Raw genomic sequence first — 27,800 nt, forward strand, 5'->3', positions numbered from 1 at the left:
GTCAATTCATTATGCTGTACACTTACACAGTGTTGTCTGTCAATTACATCTCAATGAAACTGGAAGGAAAAAAAGAATAAATAGTAATTTTTCCTCTCAAGTTATTTTCTCATAAGACAGGTTGGGCAGAAGCACATCATAGGGAAAGTTTTCCATTTTCCTCTGCATCTTCAAAACTGGGCACAGACTTGGTATAGATTAGGTCACAAGCAGACTTACAGGGAGATTCCCTCACTTGCACTGCTCCCTCTGAAGTCCAGGGAGGAGTCCCCACAGCGTGTTCACTAGCACAAGCCTTGTAGAATTTGCAAAGGTAAAAGGTTTCAAGCATGGCCATCTGTAGCTATTTGTATTACTTTAACGAAGAACTCTGGCTAATGTAGATAGTAAATGTTGGCGCTGGGACTTGAACTTATGTGCTTACTTCTGATCCTGTGCTCCCTCTATCATGTCACACCAGCTTTCTAACTCATTTCAGGCTACAAGCCAAGCAAACCTTATTGCCACCCTGGGAGATAAAAGTCAGAATCCACGGAGAGGAGTTTTACCTACCTGATTCCTAAAAGTACTTGCAGGAGAGTGCAGATGCCAGAGACGAAGAAAATGGTGCTGATGAGGTAGCTCTGGGTCAGGGGATCATGCTGCAAACACAGGTCCTTAGCCAAGATGAGCGGCACTGCCACAAGCCCCCCTAGGGCCGTGAGGAAGTGCTGTAGGCAGAGCAGAGAGAGGAGACAAACTTAGAGATGCTGTGGCTGCCTACTCCACCTAATCCTATTCCTTCTACTGGAGGGTCAACCTTTGGTCTCGGAGGAGATCCAGGCAAGTGGAAGGAACTAGGAAGGCCTGGCAGCAAGAAGCAGGGACACAACCAGAAGGTCTGGGGTTCAAAGGCAGGACCCCAGGGCTTAGAACTGCTGTTCTAGGTAAGAAACCAAGGTAGGGACGCAGTGTGGGAGGACATAACAGGAACCAAGGAGGTGGCCTTAATAAGAATAAGACAAGAGGCTCATTATTAAAATAAGGCACAAGGTGAGGGCAAGACCATTGACCAGGCCTGAGCACATTCTTCAAGACTGATTATACATTAGGTCACAAAACAGCATCAGCAAATTTAAGAAGACTGAAATCAAACCAACAATCTTTTCTGTCCGCAATGGTCTGAAACTGGAAATCAAAAAGAGGAAGGAAACTGGACACAAGCTGGTGGAAATTAAGAAACACACTCCTGAACAACCAATGGGTCAAAGAAGAAATCAAAAGGGAAATAAAAAATAACTTAAGACAAATGAAAATGGAAATACAACTTACCAAAACTAGTGGGATGCAGCAAAAGCAGTTCTAAGAGGACAGTTTATAACAATCTATGCCTGCATTAAGAAAGAAAAAAGGTCTTAAATAAACAACTTACGTTTATTTCTCAAAGAACTAGAAAAGGAAGAACAAACTGAGTCTCAAGTTAGAAGAGAGGGAAAAAATACAGATCAGAACAGGAATAAATGAAATGAAAAACAGTAGGAAAAATCAACAAAACGAGAGCTTTTTAAAGATAAACAACCCCGTAGCTAAACTCAGAAAAAAGGAGAGAGGACTCAAATAAAATGAGACATGATATGATAGAAATGCAAAGTACCATAAAACAGTAGTAACATCACACACCAATAAATTGGATAACCTAGAAGAAATGGGTAGATTACTAGAAAGACACAATTTACCAAGACTGAATCATGAAGAAATAGAAAATATGAACAGACAATTGACTAGTGAGGAGACTAAAACCGTAATCAAAATTTCCCAACAAAGAAAAGCCAAAGACCAGATGGTTTCACTGGCAAATTCTATCAAATATCTAAAGAAGAATTAACACCAAGCCTTCCCAAACTCCTCCAAAAATTGAAGAGGAGGGACCACTCCCAAATTCATTTTACAATCCAGCATAACCCTGATGGGGTTGTGGCTCAGACAGTAAGGAATCTGCCCGCAATGCAGGAGACCCAGGTTTGATCCTTGGGTTGGGAGGATCCCCTGGAGAAGGAAATGGCAAGCAACTTCAGTATTCTTGCATGGAAAATTCCATGGGCAGAGGAGCCTAGAAGGTTACAGTCCATGGGGTCACAAGGAGTCCGACACAACTGAGCAACTCTCACATAACCCTGATACCACAGAAAGATAAAGATCCTACAAGGAAAGAAAATTACAGGTCAATTTCCCTCATGGATATAGATGCAAAACTGCTCAATGAAATCCTAGCAAACTGCATTCTACAGTACATTAAAAGGGCCATATGCCATGATTAAGTAGGATTTTTGTCCCTGGAATGTTAAATATATACAAATCAGAAAATATGATGCACCATATTAAAAATGAAAAATCAAAAACCTATCACCCAAATGGATGCAGAAAAAAACATTTGAGAAAATTCAACACCCTTTCATAATGAAGTATCTACATTACCCATTTTATTGGCTCACAATAATATTTTTAAAAATAGTAATCCATTTGCTTCTCTTCTTTTGTGGAAAAGCACCAGGAAGCAAACAAAAAAGTATATCCCTGATATTCCACATTGAACATTTTGGGATTAAAATGAAAATGAATCCATCTATGACAGTAAAGATTCAAGCTACAAAAAGTTACAAAACAAATAGTGAAAATTGAAAGCTACTTTCCTTTTTCTGGATCATGGAAAAAGCAAGAGAGTTCCAGAATAACATCTATTTCTGCTTTATTGACTATGCCAAAGCCTTTGACTGTGTGGATCACAATAAACTGTGGAAAATTCTGAAAGAGATGGGAATACCAGACCACCTGATCTGCCTCTTGAGAAATTTGTATGCAGGTCAGGAAGCAACAGTTAGAACTGGACATGGAACAACAGACTGGTTCCAAATAGGAAAAGGAGTTCGTCAAGGCTGTATATTGTCACCCTGTTTATTTAACGTATATGCAGAGTACATCATGAGAAACGCTGGACTGGAAGAAACACAAGCTGGAATCAAGATTGCCGGGAGAAATATCAATAACCTTAGATATGCAGATGACACCACCCTTATGGCAAAAAGTGAAGAGAAACTAAAAAGCCTCTTGATGAAAGTGAAAGTGGACAGTGAAAAAGTTGGCTTAAAGCTCAACATTCAGAAAACGAAGATCATGGCATCCGGTCCCACCACTTCATGGGAAAGAGATGGGGGAACAGTGGAAACAGTGTCAGATTTTATTTTTCTGGGCTCCAAAATCTCTACAGATGGTGATTGCAGCCATGAAATTAAAAGATGCTTACTCCTTGGAAGGAAAGTTATGACCAACCTAGATAGCATATTCAAAAGCAGAGACATTACTTTGCCAACAAAGGTTCGTCTAGTCAAGGCTATGGTTTTTCCAGTGGTCATGTATGGATGTGAGAGTTGGACTGTGAAGAAGGCTGAGCGCTGAAGAATTGATGCTTTTGAACTGTGGTGTTAGAGAAGACTCTTGAGAGTCCCTTGGACTGCAAGGAGATCCAACCAGTCCATTCTGAAGGAGATCAACCCCTGGGATTTCTTTGGAAGGAATGATGCTAAAGCTAAAACTCCAGTACTTTGGCCACCTCGTGCAAAGAGTTGACTCATTGGAAAAGACTCTGATGCTAGGAGGGATTGGGGGCAAGAGGAGAAGGGGACTACAGAGGATGAGATGGCTGGATGGCATCACTGACTCGATGGACGTGAGTCTCAGTGAACCCTTGGAGTTGGTCTTGGACAGGGAGGCCTGGCGTGCTGCGATTCATGGGGTCGCAAAGAGTCGGACACGACTGAGTGACTGATCTGATCTGATCTTTCTTTTTCTAGTTCTTCAGTTCAGTTCAGTCGCTCAGTCGTGTCGGACTCTTGCGACCCCATGAATTGTAGCACGCCAGGCCTCCCTGTCCATCACCAATTCCTCACTCAAACTCACGTCCATCGAGTCGGTGATGCCATCCAGCCATCTCATCCTCTGTCGTCCCCTTCTCCTCCTGCCCCCAATCCCTCCCAGCATCAGAGCCTTTTTCTATGAGTCAACTTTTTGCATGAGGTGGCCAAAGTACTGGAGTTTCAGCTTTAGCATCATTCCTTCCAAAGAACACTCAGGACTGATCTCCTTTAGAATGGACTGGTTGGATCTCCTTGCAGCCCAAGGGACTCTCAGGAGTCTTCTCCAACACCACAGTTCAAAAGCCAAGGTTAAATACCTCTATTAGTTTCTTATGATTCCTTCAAGACATGCAAAAATTACTACATATACTTATTTCTGCTGTTCTCCCTCTCTTTTTGTTTGTTAGTCTTTAAGGTAAAAAAAGATCACACTATACATAGTTATTTACTTGACTTTTTTCACTTAATCTATGTTGGTGATTATTTTTTAACTGCAAGGTAAATATATCTTTCTCTTTCTACAGCTACACTAAAAAATTATTTGTTAGAATATGCTACAATTCTCTAAGATGGATATTTTGGGGATGTTTCTGGGTTTTGTTTGTTGTTGTGATTTTATGATTAATTAATGGAACATCTTTGTACTTATCTTAACAAGTCTTGCCAGCATATCTGGAGAGAAATTCTTAAAAAAGTTTTTTTTTAATTTGGCCATGCCACAAGATTTGTGGGAACTTAGTTCTCCCACCAGGGATTGAACCCGTGCCTTGGCAGTGAAATGATGGACTCCTAACCACTGGACCACTGGGTAATTCTCTACAGAGAAATTCTTAAGCATTAGGGCCTGGGTTAAATAACATGTGTTTTACCAGTTAATAGAAAAGTTGCACCAGATAACATTCCAACAAGTGTTTGACAATGTGTGTTTTCCAATATTCCTCAAGCACTGGTTATCAACAATATCAGTTGTTTCCAAACAAATTATAATTGATAACTTGAAACAAACAAACAAAAAAAACTCACAATGGCCCAGTTGGTGTCCTTGATGTTCCCTAGTAGCTTAGCACAGGGAACAATCTTCCCCTAACTCCCTGACCCCATCCCCAAACTCCTTGGGAGAAGAGAGAGAAAAAAAAGAGAAAAGAGAGCCTTGAGTCCCCTAAAGGTCAAAGGCATGGAAGCCAAGAACATGAGCAACTGAAGTTAGATCTTGACTAATTTGACCCATGTGTGTTCGATGTGCCTTTTGAGACAGAGCCTCCTTGTACCCAATGCTTCTGTGTGGCATTACCTGGATCCCCAAGAAGATGCAGAGATACCATGGTGGGATATCCAGGATACCATAAGCCAGGTGGCTGCTGCTGGGACTCTTGAGCTGGCCATCCTTCTTGCTGCCTTGGTCACCTTCATGGGAGCTGAGCACACCATCACCCCTCTGCTGGGAAAAGGACAAAAACACGTTTGAGCATCTCAAGAGGAATCAAGTGCATTTTGATGCCAAAAGCTTGGCTTCTATATACAGTGTCAAATCAAATCTTGGAGACAGAGTTTTGGATGAAGTAGAAAAGAATAGCTTATTGCTTTGCCAGGCAAAGGGGAACACAGTGACTCCTGCCCTCGAAAACCGTGTGTATCCACCCAGAGGGATTTGGTGAGAAGTTTCATAGAAACAGTTCAAGCATGGGGCTGCTAATAAGATTAGGCAGTGTACAGTTCAGTTCAGTCACTCAATCGTGTCCGACTCTGTGACCCCCTGGACTGCAGCATGCCAGGCCTCCCTGTCCATCACCAACTCCTGGAGTTTAATCAAACTCATGTCCATTGAGTCAGTGATGCCATCCAACCATCTCATCCTCTGCCATCCCTTTCGCCTCCCACCTTCAATCTTTCCCAGCATCAGGGTCTTTTCAAATGACTCAGTTCTTCCCATTAGGTGGCCAAAGTATTGGCGTTTCAGCTTCAGCTCAGTCCTTCCAATGAATACTCAGGACTGATTTCCTTTAGGATGGACTGCCTGGATCTCCTTGCAGCCCAAGAGACTCTCAAGAGTCTTCTCCAACACCACAGTTCAAAAGCATCAATTCTTTGGCACTCAGCTTTCTTTATAGTCCAACTCTCACATCCATACATGACCACTGGAAAAAACATAGCTTTAACTAGATGGACCTTTGTTGGCAAAGTAATGTCTCTGCTTTTGAATATGCTGTCTAGGATGATCATAGCCTTTCTTCCAAGGAGCAAGGGTCTTTTAATTTCATGGCTGCAGACACCATTTACAGTGACTTTGGAGCCCCCCAAAATAAAGTCAGCCACTGTTTCCATTGTTTTTCCCTCTATTTGCCATGAAGTGATGGGACCAGATGCCATGATCTTAGTTTTCCGAATATTGAGTTTTAAGCCAACTTTTTTACTCTCCTCTTTCACTTTCATCAGGAGGGTCTTTAGTTCTTCTTCGCTTTCTGCCATAAGGGTGGTGTCATCTGCGTATCTGAGGTTCTTGATATTTCTCCCGGCAATCTTGATTCCAGCTTGTGCTTCATGCAGCCCAGCGTTTCTCATGATGTACCCTGCATAGAAGTTAAATAAGCAGGGTGACAATATACAGCCTTGACGAACTCCTTTTTCTATTTGGAACCAGTCTGTTGTTCCATGTCCAGTTCTAACTGTTGCTTCCTGACCTGCATACAAATTTCTCAAGAGGCAGATCAGGTGGTCTGGTATTCCAATCTGTTTCAGGATTTTCCACAGTTTATTGTGATCCACACAGTCAAAGGCTTTGGCATAGTCAATAAAGCAGAAATAGATGTTTCTCTGGAACTCTCTTGCTTTTTCCATGATCCAGTGGATGTTGGCAATTTGATCTCTGGTTCCTCTGCCTTTTCTAAAACCAGCTTGAACATCAGGAAGTTCATGGTTCACATAGTGCTGAAGCCTGGCTTGGAGAATTTTGAGCATTACTTTACTAGCATGTGAGATGAGTGCAATTGTGCAGTAGCTTGAGCATTCTTTGGCATTGCCTTTCTTTGGGATTGGAATGAAAACTGACCTTTTCCAGTGCTGTGGCCACTGCTGAGTTTTCCAAATTTGCTGGCATAATGACAGCGGCACTCTCACAGCATCATCTTTTAGGACTTGAAGTAGCTCAATCGGAATTCTATCACCTCCATTAGCTTTATTTGTAGTGATGCTTCCTAAGGCCCACTTGACTTCACATTCCAGGATGTCTGGCTCTAGGTGAGTGATCATACCATCATGATTATTTGGGTCATGAAGATCTTTTTTGTATAGTTCTTCTGTGTATTCTTGCCACCTCTTCTTAATATCTTCTGCTTCTGTTAGGTCCATACCATTTCTTTCATTTATTGTGCCCATCTTTGCATGAAATTGCCCCTTTGTATCTCTAATTTTCTTGAAAAGATCTCTAGTTTTTCCCATTCTATTGCTTTCCTCTATTTCTTTGCACTGATCACTGAGGAAGCCTTTCTTGTCTCTCCCTGCTATTCTTTGGGACTCTGCATTCAAATGGGTATATCTTTCCTTTTTTCCTTTGCCTTTCATTTCTCTTTTCACAGCTATTTGTAAGGCCTCCTCAGACAACCATTTTGCCTTTTTGCATTTCTTTTTCTTGGGGATGGTCTTGATTCCTGTCTCCTGTACAGTGTCACAAACCTGTGTCTGTAGTTCTTCAGGTACTCTGTCTATCAGATATAACCTCTTGAATCTATTTCTCATTTCCACTGTAAGGGATATGATTTAGGTCATACCTGAACGGTCTAGTGGTTTTCCCTACTTTCTTCAATTTAAGTCTGAATTTGGCAATAAGGAGTTCATGATCTGAGCCACAGTCAGCTCCTGGTCTTGTTTTTGCTGACTGTATAGAGTTTCTCCTTCTTTGGCTGCAAAGAATATAATCAATCTGATTTCAGTGTTGACCATCTGGTGATGTCCATGTGTAGAGTCTTCTCTGTGTTGTTGGAAGAAGGTGTTTGCTATGACACAGAAAACTAACCAATATGACCACACAGACCACAGCCTTGTCTAAGTCAATGAAACTATAAGCCATGCCATGTAGGGCTACACAAGACAGACAGGTCATGGTGAAAAGTTCTGACAAACATGGTCCACTGGAGAAAGGAATGGCAAACTACTTCAGTATTCTTGCCTTGAGAACCCCATGAACAGTATGAAAAGGCAAAAAGGTAGGACACTGATAGATGAACCCTCCAGGTCCATAGGTGCCCAATATACTACTGGAGATCAGTGGAAAACTAACTCCAGAAAGAATGAAGAGACGGAGCCAAAGTAAAAACAACACCCAGTTGTGGATGTGTAAGAGCAGTATTGCATAGGAACCTGGAATGTCAGGTCCATGAATCAAGGCAAATTGGAAGTGGTCAAACAGGAGATGGTAAGAGTGAGTATCAAAATTTTAGGGATAGCAAACTAAAATGGACTGGAATGGGTAAATTTAACTCAGATGACCATTATATCTACTACCATGGGCAAGAGTCATTTAGAAGAAATGCAGTAGCCATCATAGTCAACAAAAGAGTCTGAAATGCACTACTTGGATGCAATCTCAAAAACTACAGAATGATCTCAGTTCATTTCCAAGGCAAACCATTCAATATCACAGTAATCCAAGTCTGTGCCCCACCAATAATGCTGAAGAAGCTGAATTTGAACAGTTCTATGAAGACCTACAAGACCTTCTAGATCTAACACCCAAAAAAGATGTCCTTTTCATTATAGGGGACTGGAATGCAAAGGTAGAAAGTAAAGGAATACCTAGAGTAACAGGCAAATTTGGCCTTGGAGTATAGAATGAAGCAGGGAAAAGGCTAATATAGTTTTGCCAAGAAAATGCACTGGTCACAGCAAGCACCCTCTTTGAACAACACAAGAGAAGGCTGTGTACAGGGCACTGCTTTAATCTGGTCTCAGGTAATCTGTGGAGAAGGCGATGGCACCTACTCCAGTGCTCTTGCCTGGAAAATCCCATGGACAGAGGAGCCTGGTAGGCTGCAGTTGATGGGGTCGCAAAGAGTCTGACACGAATGAGAGACTTCACTTTCACTTTTCACTTTCATGCATTGGAGAAGGAAATGACAACCCACTCCAGTGTTGTTGCCTGGAGAATCCCAGGGATGGGGGAGCCTGGTGGGCTGCTGTCTATGGGGTCGCACAGAGACGGACATGACTGAAGTAGCTTAGCAGCAGCAGCAGGTAATCTGATGAGAACCTTGTTCTTGGGCTTCCCTGGTAGCTCAGATAGTAAAGAATCCACCTACAATTCAGGAGACCCAGGTTTGATCCCTGGGTTGGGAAGATCCCCTGGAGAAGAGAATGGCTACCCATTACAGTAATCTTGCCTGGAGAATTCCATGGACACCAGGAGCCTGGTGGTCTGCAGGTGATAGGGTTGCAAAGAGTCAGATATGACTGAGTGACTAACACACATGATCTGATGAGTTTGAGGTTCCTTTAATCTGGAGTGAAGAATGGTGACATCTTCCTCCTTAAAAAACTAGGAATAAACCCACCATAGGACCCAGCAATCCCACTCCTAGGCATATACCCTGTGGAAACCAAAACTGAAAAAGACACATGTATCCCATTGTTCATCGCAGCACTATTTACAATAGCTCAAACATGGAAGCAACTTAGATGTCCATCGACGGATGACTGGATCAAGAAGTTGTGGTACATATTCACAATAGAATATTACTTAGCCATAAAAAGGAATGCATTTGAGTCAGTTCTAATGAGGTGGATGAACCTAGAGCCTATTATACAGAGTGAAGTCAGTCAGAAAGAGAAAGATAAATATCATATACTAACGCATATATACAGAATCTAGAAAAATAGTACTGAAGAATTTGCAGGGCAGCAATGTAGAAGCAGACAGAGAGAATAGACTTATGGACATGGGAATAGGGGAGGACAGGGTGAGATGTATGGAAAGACTAACATAGAAACTTACTGTGTTTCTATGAAGTAAAATAGATAGCCAATGGGAATTTGCTGTATGTCTCAGGAAACTCAAATAGGGGCTCTGTATCAACCTAGAGGGGTGGGATAGGGAGGAAGATGGGAGGGAGGGTCAAGAGGGAGCAGATATATATATAGCTATGGCTGATTCCTATTGAGGTTTGACAGAAAACAACAAAATTCTTTAAAGCAATTTTCCTTCAATTAAAAAACCAAATAAACAAATAAAAAGAATGGTTTCATTTATTGGGGGGTTTTGTCCTTTTGTTATTGTTGTTCAGTCACTAAGTCATGTCCCACTCTTTGTGACCCCATGCACTGCAGTGCGCCAGGCTTCCTTGTCCTTCACTCTCTCCCAGAGTTTGCTCAAATCCATATCCATTGAGTCAGTGATGCTATCTAACCCTCTCATCCTCTGTCATTCTCTTTTCCTTTTGCCGTCAATCTTTCCCACCATCAGGGTCCTTTCCAATGAGTGTGCTCCTTGCATCAAGTGGCCAGAGTATTGGAGCTTCAGCATCAGTCCTTCCAATTAACCTTCAGGATTGATTTCTTTTAGGACTGACTGGTTTGATCTCCTTGCAGTCCAAGGGACTCTCAAGAGTCTTCTCCAGCACCACAACTTGAAAGCATCAATTCTTTGGCACTCAGCCTTCTTTGTGGTCTAACTCTCACATCCGTACATGACTACTGGAAAAACCATAGCTTTGACTACATGGACCTTTGATGGCAAAGTGATATCTCTGCTTTTTAACATGCTGCCTAGGCTTGTCATAGCTTTCCTTCCAAAGAGCAAATGTCTTTTGATTTCATGGCTGCAGTCACCATCCACAGTGATTTTGGCGCCCAAGAAAATAAAGATACTGTTTTATCTCTTGAGGTGGAACCAGGACCCTGCCCAAAGCCTGCACTATTGTTCAGGCTGTTCTCTGTTGTCTCTGAATCCCCTCCTTTCCCTGGTTAGCAACTGTGTGAATCTAACCTTTGGGACTCAGGGAAGGTCATGGAGGCTGGAGGCTGGAGTCTGTTCCCCACAAACAAGGAACAAGAGACATGGAAAGGCTTCTATGCCCAGGATCTCCAGAGGCTCCTGCTTAGTTTCACTTTCTTATTACAACCAGACAGATGGACAGCTTTCTAGAGGCAAGAACAATGGTATTGTGGTATATTCTGGCCAGCTTGTGGTTTCTAGATTCAGACTCAAAAGACCAGTGACTTTCTATATTATACATCTGCAGCAAGCCCTAACAGAAAATAAAGTTTGTGGAAGAATGAATGGGGATCAACTCCATGGTCAGAAAATAAGCAGAGGAATTCCTTGATGACTCATTTAGTGGTTAGGACTTCATGCTTTCACTGCCAAGGGCATGGGTTCAATCCTTTGTCTGGGAACTAAGATCCCACACGGTGTAGCCAAAAAAAAAAAAGTGGGTTTCTCCAGAAAATGTGCAAGGAAATGGGGATTCTGACCCAGATGGTGTAGCTGCCCTTGTTTATGCTCCCAGAGGCCAGCCCTGTGCCAAAGCCCTTATCATAGTGTGTTTATTATAATGGACTATTTCCTTATCCATCTCTTCTACTGGAATTGTGGAATTGAGTTCCTAGAACATATTCGCTGTCCCTTACTCTCCTTTGTTGTCCCAGCTTCTAGAACAACCCAATGCTCATGCAGACTGAGTAAATGGAGGAATGAATGGACATAACACAAATGTAAATAAGTGTAGAGCATATAGAATGCTCTAGGGTCAATAGCCAAGTTACATTCCTATCAGGTTACTCCAAATTAACTTTAAATCATAAACCCTCTCCTCCAATTTATCAGCTATATAGTTTACCAAATTTGGACAAATTATTAACATTTATAAGTCTTATTTTTCTGATCTATGTAACAAAAATGTTAATAACACCTACTTCATAGATGAAAAAATTAAATTGGAACATGAAGAAATGCGGAGATGTTGTTCAAAGGATATAAACAAATAGTATAACATGAATAGGTTCTGGGAAACTAATGTACAGTGTGGTGATTATAATTAATAATACTGTATTATATATTTGAAAGTTGCTAACAAAGCTAGTGGAGGTGATGGAATTCCAGTTGAGCTATTTCGAGTCCTAAAAGATGATGCTGTGAAAGTGCTGCACTCAATAGGCCAGCAAATTTGGAAAACTCAGCAGTGGCCACAGGACTGGAAAAGGTCAGTTTTCATTCCAATCCCAAAGAAAGGCAATGCCAAAGAATGCTCAAACTACCACACAATTGCACTCATCTCACACGCTACTAAGTAATGCTCAAAATTCTCCAAGACAGGCTTCAGCAATACGTGAACCGTGAACTTCCTGATGTTCAAGCTGGTTTTAGAAAAGGCAGAGGAACCAGAGATCAAATTGCCAACATCTGCTGGATCATCGAGAAAGCAAATGAGTTCCAGAAAAACATCTATTTCTGCTTTATTGACTATGCCAAAGCCTTTGACTGTGTGGATCACAATAAACTGTGGAAAATTCTTCAAGAGATGGGAATACCAGACCACCTGATCTGCCTCTTGAGAAATCTGTATGCAGGTCAGGAAGCAACAGTTAGAATTGGACATGGAACAACAGAGTGGTTCCAAATAGGAAAAGGAGTTCATCATGTATATTGTCACCCTGCTTATTTAACTTATATGCAGAGTACATCATGAGAAACACTGGACTGGAAAAAACACAAGCTGGAATCAAGATTGCCTGGAGAAATATCAAGAACCTCAGATATGCAGATGACACCGCCCTTATGGCAGAAAGTGAAGAGGAACTAAAATGCCTCTTGATGAAAGTGAAAGTGAAGAGTGAAAAAGTTGGCTTAAAGCTCAACATTCAGAAAACAAAGATCATGGCATCCGGTCCCATCACTTCATGGGAAGTAGATGGGGAAACAGTGGAAACAGTGTCAGACTTTATTTTTTTGGGCTCCAAAATCACTGCAGATGGTGACTGCAACCATGAAATTAAAAGACGCTTACTCCTTGGAAAGAAAGTTATGACCAACCTAGATAGCATATTCAAAAGCAGAGACATTACTTTCCCAACCAAGGTCTGTGTAGTCAAGGCTATGGTTTTTCCAGTGGTCATGTATGGATGTGAGAGTTGGACTGTGAAGAAAGCTGAACGCCGAAGAATTGATGCTCTTGAACTGTGGTGTTGGAGAAGACTCTTGAGAGTCCATTGGACTACAAAGAGATCCAACCAGTCCATTCTGAAGGAGACAGTCCTGGGATTTCTTTGGAAGGAATGATGCTAAAGCTGAAACTCCAGTACTTTGGCCACCTCATGGGAAGAGTTGACTCATTGGAAAATACTCTGATGCTGGGAGGGATTGGGGGCGGGACAAGAAGGGGACGACAGAGGATGAGATGGCTGGATGGCATCACTGACTTGATGGACAGGAGTCTGAGTGAACTCGAGGAGTTGGTGATGGACAGGGAGGCCTGGTGTGCTGCGATTCATGGGGTCGGAAAGAGTCGAACACTCCTGAGAAACTGAACTGAACTAAAGATAGTAAATCCTAAATGTTCTCAGCACAAAAAAGAAGCGGTGACTGCATGCCGTGATGGAGGGGTTAACTACTAAGAACTGCTGCCTAGTCACTAAATCACTTCAGTCATGTCTGACTCTTTGAGACCCCACGGGCCATAGCCTGCCAGGCTTCTCTGTCCATGGGATTCTCCAGGCAAGAATACTAGAGTGTGTAGCCATGCCCTCCTCCAGGGGACCTACCCTGCCCAGGGATCAACCCAAATCTGTTGAGTCTCCTGCCTTGGCAGGCAGTTGTTGATCACTAGCGATACCTAGGAATCTATTAATCACTGCTATGGTGGTAATCATTTTGCAGATATTATTGTATCAGGTCAATGTCTGGACAGTTTAAGCTTACACAATGTTATATGTCAATTACATCTAATAAACCTGGGGAAAAACAGAGCATGAAGCACATAGTCCAGTGTCCTGCCTGCATGGTGCACCTCCCCAATAAGTATTAGCTACTATAATTATGATAAGCTTCTGGTCCTATGTTTCAAAGGCTTTTAACTCACACTTCAGTGACATTAGAGCATCTGTAGGTGGAGTGACATTAGAGCAGCTGTAGGTGAGAGGAATAGGAAAACAATGTCTTCGGTGTGGCCAGAATGGGGCAAGGCCACCAGCATGAAGATCAGGCAATTAGGTGACAAGCCCCAGCAGGGTCTTGGGCCCTGGGCCCTGGTCAGACCACAGAGGAATAGCAGGTTCTGCACAGTGGCACAGCCAGGGTGCCCTGAAGATAGTGTGGGCTTCTCACAGAGAAAGTTCTGGAAAGGATGTTAAACGTACCCATACCAACACCAACCTCCATAGTCAAGCACCCTTTACTCACCACAGCCTCAAAGAACAACTTCTGAACTGAAACTGCACTATGATTCCTGGGAATGCTAATCACTTCAATGCTATGAGCTTCTCCTATACAAGAAATCTGCTATTTTTTGTGACTTTATTGATATAAAGATACATTATTATGTACTAAAAAATCTCTCTTTTGTCTAAAAATTATTGTTTTTTTCCTTCTGATTTTAAAAGAAATGGGAGCAAAATTGTGGGCACAGACACCATGGCTGTTCTCCCTAAGGATCAGTGGCCCTGCTCTGGAGAAGTAGGAGAAGCAGATGAGTGGGGGGCAAGGGGTCACCAGTTGCTTTGAAGTGGAGAGAGACAAGAAAGCCACCAGATCAAGAACTGGGTGTTTGTCCCCTACCACTTCCAGGACAGCACTGGAACATCATATTCTAAGACAGGGTTTCTCAACCTCAGCACCATTGCCATTTTGGACAGGATAATTCTTCCTTGTGTTGTGTGTGTTCATGGCAGGTGTTGGGGTGTATCATGCACCCTAGGATATTTAGTAGCATCTTTGGCCTGGACCCACTAGATGCCACTGGCAAGCTCCTGCCCTCACCTTCAGTTGTGATGACCCAAAATGACTCCAGACATTGCCAAATGTCACCAGCAGGGTAAAAATCACCCCCAGTTAAGACCTGCCATTTTAAGGGTGTTGTTCAGATCCCACCAGGGAAGCTGCAACTAAGGACAATTCTAGCTGACATGGAGAGTGGGTGGGATAGATGTGCCATCTCCACGTGGAGACAGAGGAAGCCAGTCCTCCTCCTCCATGGGATGGACCACAAATCGGATCTCAGCTCTCCGAGTAAGCGGGGGCCCCACCACTGGCGATGGAGAAAATTTCCCAGAGCGCTAAGGACCAGGCAGTGGGAGGAGCTCAGGGCTGCGGTCAGGCTTGCAGAGAGTGGGTGCACTGAGTCAGCCACAGCACAGCCCTGCAGAGTCACCCTGCTCCTGGGGCTCGGTGCAGCGTTTGCCCATGAATCTATTATTTAGTTTCTGAAACTTAAATGTAAGAGTTTTGCTTCTACTCATCTATTCAGCAATGCCTGCAACCATGCCTCCCAAACCTGCTGCAGGAAGCCTTCCCTGACTTCTCTCCACTCCCGGACTACTGCCCCAGCATGCCTGACAGCCATAACGCGGTTTCCTCATCCAAAAGCCCATTAAGTCCCATAACTTCTCTACTCCATCGCTAGCACAGAGTTAGTGCTCACAGCACAATCTGTTGAGTGAAAAATAAATAAATAAACACATGCATAAATTAATGACCATAAAGATTCTCTCATCGACTTTTTAAAATAAATCCATAACTGGTTAGAACTCTTTGGAAACATTATGCTGATCCTATTTGGATTCCTGAAAAGAAGGCTGTCCTGATGCAGCTTTGGTACTTGGATTGGATGTGAAAGAAGGGTGGTTTTGCCTAAGCAGGTCAAGGCCAAGCCAAAGATAGCCTGGAGGTGCCCAAGGGAACTCCGGAGCACTTATCGCGAGGTTTTAGTGACCGCGTGGTGCAGGCCTTGAGCACAACCGCAGAAGAACCGGCTGAAGAAAAGAGGAGGGGCAGAAGGGAAAGAATGGCTGTTGATTGGCTGGCTGGTTGATTGACGCTGCGTAGGCTACACAGAACAGCAGAGCACGCAGTTTGAACTGGGGCCGCGGTGGTCTGTCAGTCCCCTGCTTGGCAGCCATTAGCACATCACTTCCTCTCTCTCAGACTCCGTGTCCCCTTCTGACTCTGGGAAGGTTGCAGAAATACTCAAAAGTGTATGTGGCTTCCTGTTATGTGCGCCTGTGAATGAACTCACACGACTCGGGCAGATACAGCTCTAGCAAACTCACCTCATACCTTCTCCAAGACCCCTTGGAATTCTCAGAAAGGTGAAGGGGCAGCGGCGGGGGGTGGGGGGAGGTTTTGGTGGGGACATTAGGGGGGATGTTAGTTTGGGGCCTTCCCCCCACCCCCGTCATTTAAGGGTCAATGAATGACTCTTCATTCTTTATGGCAAAAAGTAAAGAAGAACTAAAGAGCCTCTTGATCCAAGTGAAAGAGACTGAAAAAGTTGGCTTAAAGTTCAACATTCAGAACACTAAGATCGTGGCATCTGATCCCATCACTTCATGGGAAATAGATAGGGAAACAGTGGAAACAATGGCTGACTATATTTTTCTGGGCTCCAAAATCACTGCAGACGGTGACTGCAGCCATGAAATTAAAAGACGCTTACTCCTTGGAAGGAAAGTTGTGACCAACCTAGACAGCATATTAAAAAGCAGAGCTATTACTTTGTCAACAAAGGTCCGTCTAGTCAAGGCTATGGTTTTTCCAGTAGTCATGTATGGATGTGAGAGTTGGACTATAAAGGAAGCTGAGCACCGAAGAATTGATGCTTTTGAACTGTGGTGTTGGGGAAGACTCTTGAGAGTCCCTTGGACTGCAAAGAGATCCAACCAGTCCATCCTAAAGGAAATCAGTCCTGGGTGTTCATTGGTAGGACTGATGTTGAAGCTGAAACTCCAATACTTTGGCCACCTCATGCGAAGAGCTGACTCATTTGAAAAGACCCTGATGCTAGGAAAGATTGAAGGCAGGAGGAGAAGGGGACGACAGAGGATGAGATGGTTGGATGGCATCACCGACTCAATGGACATGGGTTTGGGTGGACTCTGGGAGTTGGTGATGGACAGGGAGGCCTGGTGTGCTGCAATTCATGGGGTTGCAAAGAGTCGGACAGGACTGAGCCACTGAACTGAACTGAATGAATCAGGACTTCCCTGGTGGTCCCGTGGTTAAGATTGCCTTCCAATGAAGCGAGTGAGGATTCGATCCCAGGTTAGGGAGCTAAGATCCTACATGCCCAGTGGCCAAAAAAAAAACAAAACATGAAAGAGAAGAAGTATTATAACAAATTCAATAAAGACTTTGAAATTGGTCAACATCAGAAAACAATCTTAAAAAAAAAAAGTCAGTGACTCATAGGGTGTTCTCTGCCTCATGACTAAATATTCTAAGTTTTGTTTGGATATCAATCTGGACATGATGAGGCTATGGAAACCACTTCTGTAATTGCTTTACAACACTTTTCTGGGAAATTGTCCTTGTATGAGGCCCAACATGGAAAAAAAAAATTAGAACTTAAGAGTGGAGAAAAACTTATCTTCCTTGAGAACAGCTGGTTCTTCACTCTGATAAGAGTGTGTGACTTCTGTGAAGCATGTCAGCTGTGGCTGGTAGAACGCACAGAGCCTGATCAAAATACATCTTTTGCTGTAAAGCACTTTGTGTCACTTACATAAAGTGCTGGGGCAAAAAATCAAATAAGCAGGTACACAGTGGGCTAAGATTCCTGTGTGTCAGAGATGAGTCACTAGTATATTAAAGATATACATAGAAATGTGACATCCCAGAGATGTTGTAGAGCAGGGGCTTCCCAGATGGAGGTGGAAAAAGCCCCACCTCAGGGCATATCCAGATGGGGGAAATGACTTTATCCCAGGGGAATCCCTGGTCAGTAAAATTCTGTAACTCTCAGACTTCCCTGCTGGCCCAGTGGTTAAGATTCTGAGCTCCCAATGCAGGGCGTCCAGGTCAGGGAACTAGATCCCACATGCCTCAACCAGGAGTTCACATGCTGCAACTAAGATGTGGCATGGCCAAATAAATAATTTGTTTTTAAGTCTATGACTCTTATAGTGGCAGAAGAATGCCTACAAGCCCCTTTTTGAAGGAAGAATAAACTCTTAATGAAGCTTCCCCATGAGTCAGCACTGGTATGAGAAGAAGGGCCACAAGCTTTTCTTCTGATTGGAAGAGTATGAGCTCAACGGGCTGTAATTTCATCAAAACACTTGCTCAAAGAGGCATTCTGTTGGGGTGTGGCATTTTATAGTGCTTTACAGTTTGCAGAGAGCTTCCAATGCATCCTCTCATTTGATTCTCACAACCCAGTTTCCAGAGAGGAGATTGAGGCTCAGTGAGATTACATGACTTGTCCCAGGTCCCCTTGTAAATGGGAGAATGGAACTCTCCTCTCCTGGTAGAGGGCAGTTGCTGGCAGGTGCATTCCTGTGTGTACAGGGACAGCCTGTCATCTCTCTGGAGCAGAGCAGCAGAGCAGGAGGAGGCTGGCACAGAGGGAAGAGCAGTGGGAAGGAGGATTCCTGGGGGGAAATGAATCCCTTGGCCCTCTGACTCCATCCACCCCCCACACAGCCTCCCGCTCCCCAACTTGCCCCCTAGGTTTGTTTCCTAACACTTCCAGTCAACTGACTCTAGCCTTTGGGATTGTCCAGGTCTCTCCAAACATGGCTGGGGAATCTGTCTTCCCCATGTTTATATCCCTAGAAGTTTCTAACAAAGCAATATGCACATGAAAACCAAAACATCTCAGAAAAGTGGCCTTTTAATCTGGGTGCTGAGACCAAGGCTTTGAGGAAAATGACAAGACAGTTCACTGAATAAAGACAGATATGTGCCCAGACCCTACCTACTGGCTTCAGGTGTGCCAAAGATGTGGAAAAAAATCACAGCTTTCAGAAATAGAGTCTTAAACTTATTTTCCAAGTTGTTGTTGTTGTGTTTTTTTTGCTTCTATGAAATGGTGACCGCCGCCGCCAAGTCACCTCAGTCGTGTCCAACTCTGTGCGACCCCATAGACGGCAGCCCACCAGGCTCCCCCGTCCCTGGGATTTTCCAGGCAAGAACACTGGAGTGGGTTGCCATTTCCTTCTCCAATGCATGAAAGTGGAAAGTGAAAGTGAAGTCACTCAGTCGTGTCCGACCCTCAGCGACCCCATGAACTGCAGCCTTCCAGGCTCCTCCGTCCATGGGATTTTCCAGGCAAGAGTACTGGAGTGGGGTGCCATTGCCTTCTCCGTGAGATGGTGACAGAAGTGTTTAAAAAAATTGTTAAAGGTCCAAAATGGAGTAACTAATGCTAAGCCCATATCAGCCAACCAAGACTTAATAAAGTGAAAGAAAGTGAAGTCGCTCAGTCATGTCCTACTCTTTGCGACCCCAGGGACTGTAGCCTACCAGACTCCTCCGTCCATGGGATTTTCCAGGAAAGAATACTGGAATGAGTTGCCATTTCCTTCTCCAGGAGATCTTCCCAACCCAGGGATTGAACTGGGTCTCCCGCATCGTAGGCAGACGCTTTACAGGCTGAGCCACCAGGGAAGTTCTAATCTAATATCTAACCTAATTAATTGCATGCAGTTTTGGTTTCTCACAGGGATGTAACTTTTCACTAGTCCGTCTCGAATTATCTGGTCAGAACTAGTGAGGTGATCTGCCTGGTAGACCCCTGCTTTTCAGGAAAGTGACCTGGCCTGAAACAATCCACTCTTTGATAGAATAACTTTGCCATGCCTGCTTCTGCCTATAAAACTCCTCCATTTTGTACAGCTCCTCAAAGCTCCCTTCTACCTTCTATGATGGTATGCTGTCCATTTCATGAATCATTAAATAAAGCCAATTATGTGGACTTCCCTGGCAGTCGATCGGTTAAGACTCCACACTTAACTGTGTGGAATCACTGCAGGGGCCTGGGTCCAAACCCTGGTGGGCGAACTAAGATCCTGCATGCTGCAAGGTGTGGCCAAAAGAAATAATAACAATTTTAAAAATAAAGCCAAGTGCATGGGGTCACACAGAGTCGGACACGACTGAAGTGACTTAGCAGCAGCAGCAAGCTTTAAATTTACCCAGTTAAATTTTTACTTTTAGCAATAGGAATTCTGAGAGGAGAGGAAGTTTCTCTCAGGTGCCTGTCAAAATTTTCCAGAAGAGTCAGCCACAGTCTCTTTACCAGAAGACTGACTAGCAGTGGGCAAGGTCTGGCAGCTGGGCTCCAGGGGACAGTTCTGAGGGCCCAGCCCAGGCTCATGCGTGGCACCTGTTGCACAGATACCATGGCTGGGCCTGGTGGGGAGAGGCTCTGTCTGGCTATGGTGGGCAGAGGGTCCCCACTCAGTCAGCTCCCCCCACCCCCAGCCCTGGTTTTTAGGTGGCCAAACTAGGCAGGAATGAATGGTGGGAGCAGGGCTCAAGGACGAGCTGGAGAGGCCTCCAGATGGGTTATTGTCCCTTTAGTTCTATGGGCCTCAGCTTCCTTATATGTAAAATGGGAACAGAGGTGTATGCCTCAGTGGCTTGAAGGAGGAAAATAAAGTACATAATACTAGGACATATCAGCCATTCGGTAAACAGTAGTTCCGTGCCTCTCACCCTCTCTCATCCTCTCTCTCTCTGCTTTCCTCTTTCTCTTTGCTTTGCTTCAGAAAGGCTTTCTGATCAAAGAAATCATAATGCTGAGAAACCTGGAAAATAAACACTTAGATTCAACAGAGTAAAACAGAGGGCCTTTCAGCTCTCCCTTCTTCCTTTGTAATTCATTCACGGAGTTCAGCACTGAGGATGGGATCTGTGCCTTGCGACGGTGGCAGCAGGAGAATAGCTGTGAAAATTCAACGTCTCAGAACACAAGCCACCTTCCCCATGAATCTGCATTAGGACTCCACACTGGGACCTTTCTCCAGGGTCTTTCCTCTTTTCAGCTACCCCACCAATCTTCCTGCAGTGCAGGAGACCTGGGTGTGATCCCTGGGTCAGGAAGATCTCCTGGAGAAGGGAATGGCAACCTGCTCCAGTATTCTTGCCTGGAGAATCCCATGGACAGAGGAGCCTGGCGGGCTACAGTCCATGACATTGCAAAGAGTCGGACACGACTGAGAGACTGACATTTAACACGCACCCCACCTCTATCATCCCCTCTCTTCTACCAGCACTCACCAAGGGGTTGGGGTGCTCACAGGTGGTGATGGCAGAGCTCATGGCCGCTTGGGGTCTTCTCCTTTTGGCTTCCTCTCAGAACAGAAACGAAACAAAGCTGCTGCTGGAGAGGAAGATTAACTTCTCACAGCCTGCCAAAATAATAAGAGAGAGGGAAAGACGAGGATCCAAGAGGGTGGGGCCTCCAAGCCCCACCTACTGGTCTCTAACAGACACCCCTCCAGCCCTCTTCGGACACTGCAGGGGACCGAGGTACATCCAGTGATAGTAAGCGTCGCATCATTTGAAAGGTGTGGGTAGTTGCAGAGAAGTTAATGATCCCCCATGGCACCAAGGAAAGAAATCAGGGGGCAGCCTGTTGAGATGTGGCAGGACAGCACTTTCCAGAAACCAGGTTCCCAGGGGCAAGAGAAGAGGGGGTGAGGCTCTGGGCCAGACATAGGGGCTTTTCTGTTTTCTAAAGCTCATTTCTAGTGACTGGTTGAACTGGAATGAAAGCATTGCAAAAGTGACACAAGCAGCCTGGCCCCTGAGATACACTGACACAGTCGTTAGGCAGGGACTGCTGGCCCTAAATGCTGACCTCGAGAGGCTACTAAGGCTCATGGGTGGAGCAAAGACCTCAGGTGAGAGGCTGAGAAAAAATGCTTCTACAACTTGGGTGCCTGGCTCCCCAATATGTAGAAACATTTAGTAACCTACCTATTGGAGAGACAACTCCAGGAAGGCAGAGTCTCAGTCTTATCCCACACAGAGTACTAAAATGCTCCTCTATGACCCAATCAAAAAATGGGCCAAAGAAGTAAATAGACATTTCTCCAAAGAAGACATACAGATGGCTAACAAACACATGAAAAGATGCTCAACATCACTCATTATCAGAGAAATGCAAATCAAAACCACTATGAGGTACCATTTCACGCCAGTCAGAATGGTTGCGATCCAAAAGTCTACAAGCAATAAATGCTGGAGAGGGTGTGGAGAAAAGGGAATCCTCTTATACTGTTGGTGGGAATGCAAACTAGTACAGCCACTATGGAGAACAGTGTGGAGATTCCTTAAAAAACTGGAAATAGAACTGCCTTATGATCCAGCAATCCCACTGCTGGGCATACACACTGAGGAAACCAGAAGGGAAACAGACACGTGTACCCCAATGTTCATCGCAGCACTGTTTATAATAGCCAGGACATGGAAGCAACCTAGATGCCCATCAGCAGATGAATGGATCAGAAAGCTGTGGTACATATACACAATGGAGTATTACTCAGCCATTAAAAAGAATACATTTGAATCAGTTCTAATGAGGTGGATGAAACTGGAGCCGATTATACAGAGTGAAGTAAGCCAGAAAGAAAAACACCAATACAGTATACTAACGCATATATATGGAATTTAGAAAGATGGTAACAATAACCCTGTGTACCAGACAGCAAAAGAGACACTGATGTATAGATCAGTCTTATGGACTCTGTGGGAGAGGGAGAGGGTGGGGAGATTTGGGAGAATGGCATTGAAACGTGTATAATATCATGTATGAAACGAGTTGCCAGTCCAGGTTCAATGCACGATACTGGATGCTTGGGGCTGGTACACTGGGACGACCCAGAGGGAGGATATGGGGAGGGAGGAGGGAGGGAGGAGGGTTCAGGATGGGGAGCACGAGTATACCTGTGGCGGATTCATTTCGATGTTTGGCAGAACTAACACAATATTGTAAAGTTTAAAAATAAAATAAAATTAAAAAAAATTAAATTTAATTTAAAAAAAAAGGAAAATAAAATAAAATAAAATGCTCCTCTAAAAGTCTCAATAAACCCCATTCTGTGAAGTCCAATGGGGTTCCCAGGTGGTGCTAGTGGTAAAGAACCCGCCTGCCAATGCAGGAGATGTAAGAGATGTGGGTTCAATCCCTGGGTCGGGAAGATCCCCTGGAGGAGGGCGTGGCAACCGACTCCAATATTCTTGCCCAGAGAATTCCATGGACACAGAAGCCTGCTGGCTACAGTCCACAGGGTTGCAAAGAGTCAGACACAACTGAAGCAACTTAGCGTGTATGCACATGAAGGCCAATGCAAACAAATACCTCTTATTCATAATGATGGAATGTTCTGGAACAGATAGCACTGGGACCCAAGTTTCAGGAAACACATAGTGGGACCTGCATAGACACTGATAGGAGTCCGTCCAAGAGGAAGCCGTGCAAAGCAAAACAATGAAAAGTTTGACATGGGAGGGGACAGAGCTGATTAAGCTATAATAGAAAAACCAAGGTCAGAAGAGAGTCAACGGTCATTAAGTAGTTGACCTTTCAGTTCAGTTCAGTTCAGTCGCTCAGTCGTGTCCAGCTCCTTGCAACCCCGTGAATTGTAGCATGCCAGGCCTCCCTGTCCATCACCATCTCCCGGAGTTCACTCAGACTCACGTCCATCGACTCAGTGATGCCATCCAGCCGTCTCATCCTCTGTCGTCCCCTTCTCCTCCTGCCCCCAATCCCTCCCAGCATCAGAGTCTTTTCCAATGAGGGAACTCTTCCCATGAGGTGGCCAAAGTACTGGAGTTTCAGCTTTAGCATCATTCCTTCCAAAGAAATCCCAGGGTTGATCTCCTTCAGAATGGACTGGTTGGATCTCCTTGTAGTCCAAGGGACTCTCAAGAGTCTTCTCCAACACCACAGTTCAAAAGCATCAATTCTTCAGTGGTCAGCTTTCTTCACAGTCCAACTCTCACATCCATACATGACCACTGGAAAAATCATAGCCTTGACTAGATGGACCTTTGTTGGCAAACTAATGTCTCTGCTTTTGAATATGCTATCTAGGTTGGACATAACTTTCCTTCCAAGGAGTAAGCGTCTTTTAATTTCATGGCTGCAGTCACCATCTGCAGTGATTTTGGAGCCCAGAAAAATAAAGTCTGACACTGTTTCCACTGTTACCCCATCTATTTCCCATGAAGTGATGGGACCAGATGCCATGATCTTCGTTTTCTGAATGTTGAGCTTTAAGCCAACTTTTTCACTCTCCTCTTTCACTTTCATCAAGCGGCTTTTTAGTTCCTCTTCACTTTCTGCCATAAGGGTGGTGTCATCTGCATATCTGAGGTTATTGATATTTCTCCCAGAAATCTTGATTCCAGCTTGTGTTTCTTCCAGTCCAGTGTTTCTCAGCTTAGAACCTCCCAAGTAAATTCTCTCACTGTGTCCATTGTTTCCCCAGCTATTTGCCATGAAGTGATGGGACCAGATGCCATGACCTTCATTTTTTGAATATTGAGTTTTAAGCCAGCTTTTTCACTCTCCTGTTTCTCCTTCATCAAGAGGCTCTTTAATTCCTCTTTCCTTTCTGCCATAAGGGTGGTGTCATCTGCATATCTGAAGTTATTGATATTTCTCCCAGAAATCTTGATTCCAGCTTGTGCTTCATCCAGCCCGGCATTTCACATGTACTCTGCATGTAAGTTAAATGAGCAGGGTGACAGTATGCAGCCTTGATGTACTCCTTTCCCAATTTGGAACCAGTCCATTGTTGCAGCTCCAGTTCTGACTGTTGCTTCTTGAGCTGCATACAGGTTTCTCAGGAGGCAGGTAAGGTGGTCTGGTATTCCCATCTCTAAGAATTTTCCACAGTTTGTTGTGATCTACACAGTCAAAGGCTTTACCTTTAAAGTAGTCAATGAAGCAGATGCTTTTCTGGAATTCTTTAGCTTTTTCGATGATCCAGTGGACAGCCCTGGATGGCCCATTCTCTGGGAGGCTTCCTAGACACCAGGACCCAGGCATGGAAAACTACTTCCGCCTCATCCAGTCCTTCCAATTCACAGACGAGCCCAGTGTGTGGGAGGACCTATCCAGGATGCCTAGTTCCTGCTCTAAGGACTGCATCCCTTATCACAGATTTTTTTTTTTCTTCAAATCTCGGCCCTTTGGTCTCTAGTTTATTGTTGACCCTCCAGGCTTCTCAAGTGGAGTTTAGTTAAAAGGCAGGCGCTTGGCTATTACTCTAGACCCACTGAATCCGAGTCTTCGGGGGGATGGCTCAGAATCTGTGTTTTTAACAAGCACCCCAAGTGACTGGTGTGACTGCAAGGCACTCAAAAGGTGGAGTGAGGTTGGGGCAGGGACGTGGGAGGGAGCGGGTTGACTGTGGCATATCCACCCTGGGAGTGGACTCTCTGCAACCCAACCCCCGAGCCCCTGAACCTCTGTTCCCCTGGAATGAAACTGCTAGATTGTGGATGCTGGGCTCAGTCTGTCCCTCGGGCGGTGTAGATGAGCCCTTTCCTGTGTAAACAGAGGCTCACCTCTGGCTGTTGCCTCTCCCGCCTAAGCTCCCACCCTCTTTAGAAAGAGGAGACGGTTGTCCCCAGTGCTTCCCCTCTCTCAGCCACTCTCTGGGGTTGGCAGTTTTTTCTGGGTGGTCAAGAACTTAATATTCATCCCCTGTAAAGGTCACCAAGCAGAGACCCTGGGTTTGGGCCTCAGCTTTAACATGCACCCCTTTGGGGACAAGAGGTAGGGAGCCTTTCTATCCCTCGGCAGCCCAGAGCAAACATCAGAGTGTGGCGGATTTCTGACACGTGAAGTTTTGTGGTTTCTTTCAGATCCTTTTTGAAGATGCCTTCGATGTGGCAAGTTTCCTGGACAAAAGTGAAGCTCCAGGCACATCTAGCCCCAGGTGAGGAGGGGTATGAGACTGTGTGGGTGTGTGGGTGTCCCTGTTGGGGTGTTTAGGGCAGCTTCTCAGAGGGGAGCATAATTCAGTGGAAGTTCTTGGAAATCCACTTTTTCCTGTGATTCAGAAAAGGCTGGTCCTAGGATTGTGCCATTGCCCTGGGGAGGATCTTCTCTGGGGCTTCTTCAGCAGAGACAGTTCTCCCGATGTGACCCAGGGCTGAGATACATCAATGAGTTGTCAACTCTAGGTGGTTTGCACTGTCTCCTGGGGTGAGGTGGCCGTGGGTGGGTTTCAGCAGTCAGTCTGGTTTGAGAGGTGGACAGAGAGAGTCTGGGCCAACATGGAAACAGGCCCCATGCCTGAGCCTTGGGGTGAGTGACAGAGTCTCTGAGCTGCACAAGGGGAGAAGCTGTTTTCACAGTGCTGATGGGAAGGATGTAGAAGGAGGGATGACCCCCTGAAGTCAGAAGAGCATCTGGGGAGATTTTAAAAGAAGCAGCAGCTTGGTTTTTTTAAACACACACACACACATAAAAACCAGTTGTGTTTTCTCAGAAAGAGAGAGTTTAGGACTAAAATGTCCTTGCTACTTTGAAAAGCTGTGGTCTTACAGCCTAAAGGCACAGCCTCCTCAGATACCTGGTTAAAAAGAGGCGACCAGTGGTTAAGACTCCACACTCTCAAAGCAGGGGGCCGGGATCGAGCCCTGGTCAGGGAAGTAGATCCTGCGTGTTCCTAGTAAAACCCACACAGCCAAATAAACAACATTTTTTTTTTCTTTAAGAAGCAAGAACATGTAGCTTTCTGCCTTGGGAATGAGGTGACATTCATCTTCTCATGATCCCAAAGAACATCTCCATTCGTTCTGAGGCCTGTGGCTCCAGCCCAGAGCCCTGGCGGCCTGCAGGCAGATGAGAGGTCAGCAACTCAGCTGCCACCCCAATCCCCCACCCCAGCCCAGCCAGACTTGCCCAAAATCTCAAAGCGATTTTCCATGGTGACTCTTCCCGGCTGTATAAAGTTTGATTTTGCGGAAACCGGCTGGAGACAGAGATTGCTATCTCTTTGTTTGGCTTCGCTATGTAAACAATTTCTGTGAAAAGTGGCCAAAGTGTACTTGGCAAATAATTTTGTTAACTCCTCATCCTGCTGGTGGAACAGAAAACAACCAATCAGGGAGAAAAAAAAAAAAAATTTTTTTTTTTTTTTTTTTTTTTTTTAATCTTTCCCTGGAAAAGGCAGAGGATTGCTGCCAGAGATCCCAAGCTGACTGTGAGGCCTCATTCCAGCAGGAACTGAGGTCAAAGCACCACAAGCTGTCCAGGCCTGATTCACAGTCCTATTGGTAGGCTTCTCTCCTTGTTCCAGGAAAACAGCAGGAAAAGAATCCTCAGGGCAGCCATCTGTGCCAGGGCTGGTGTTTCACTTTAGACCTCCTGAGCCAGAGGCATGTCAAGGGACTGACCTCGATCATGCCCTGTGCTCCCTTAGCCTGGGCAGTCACGGGTGGGCGCAGAGCCTGACTTTAGGCGGAGAGGAAATCTTGCCCTTGTTCCCCAGGCCACAGCTCAGAACACTGAACTAGGACCCATGGGCCAGCCTCCCTGTAGTCTTGCTTCCCCAGCAGCTTCCAAACATGATTCTGGAACTGGGGCTGTGCAAACCTTCCACAGAAGGCGCTGGGCCACCTTCTGGAGGGTTCAGCTGCCTGCTTCAAAGTGTTTGGTTCTCATTGTAATCCAGATATTTTTAGAGGGTGCAAGCAGAGGTGGAGATTGAGGGCAGGATGAGAAGCGGGCAACAGAGGATGAGATGGTTGGATGGCATCACCGAATGAATGGACATGTCTTTGAGCAAACTCCATGAGATGTTGAATGACAGCGAAGCCTGGCGTGCTGCAGTCCATGGGGTCACAAAGAGTCAGATACGACTTAGTGACTGAACAACAAAGCAGAGGTAGAAAGTTAGTTTTACCTCTAACTGCTGTTTCTTCCTCCTTTCTGCCGTTGGTTCCTCGTTGGCTGCTTGCAACTC

General features: G+C 44.8%; 2 protein-coding genes across 3 annotated transcripts in view; both read right to left on the reverse strand.

Annotated features, from left to right (window-relative positions):
- LOC129659537 (solute carrier family 23 member 2-like) overlaps positions 1-21,220 on the reverse strand; it is a 43,598-nt gene extending 22,378 nt beyond the window's left edge. Inside the window, exons 1-3 of the mRNA XM_055590993.1 lie at positions 21,091-21,220; positions 5,182-5,328; positions 553-710 (exon numbers count right to left, since the gene is read on the reverse strand). Of these exons, the coding sequence (XP_055446968.1) occupies positions 553-710; positions 5,182-5,328; positions 21,091-21,132 (347 nt within the window). The 5' untranslated portion in view covers positions 21,133-21,220. The remainder of the gene's footprint in view (positions 1-552; positions 711-5,181; positions 5,329-21,090) is intronic.
- Positions 1-27,800, reverse strand: part of LOC129659535 (solute carrier family 23 member 1-like) — a 246,646-nt gene that overhangs the window by 149,598 nt on the left and 69,248 nt on the right. The window lies entirely within an intron of this gene.

The sequence above is a fragment of the Bubalus kerabau genome, chromosome 8, assembly GCF_029407905.1.
Source record: "Bubalus kerabau isolate K-KA32 ecotype Philippines breed swamp buffalo chromosome 8, PCC_UOA_SB_1v2, whole genome shotgun sequence".
In the NCBI taxonomy this organism is placed as follows: Eukaryota; Metazoa; Chordata; class Mammalia; order Artiodactyla; family Bovidae; genus Bubalus; species Bubalus kerabau.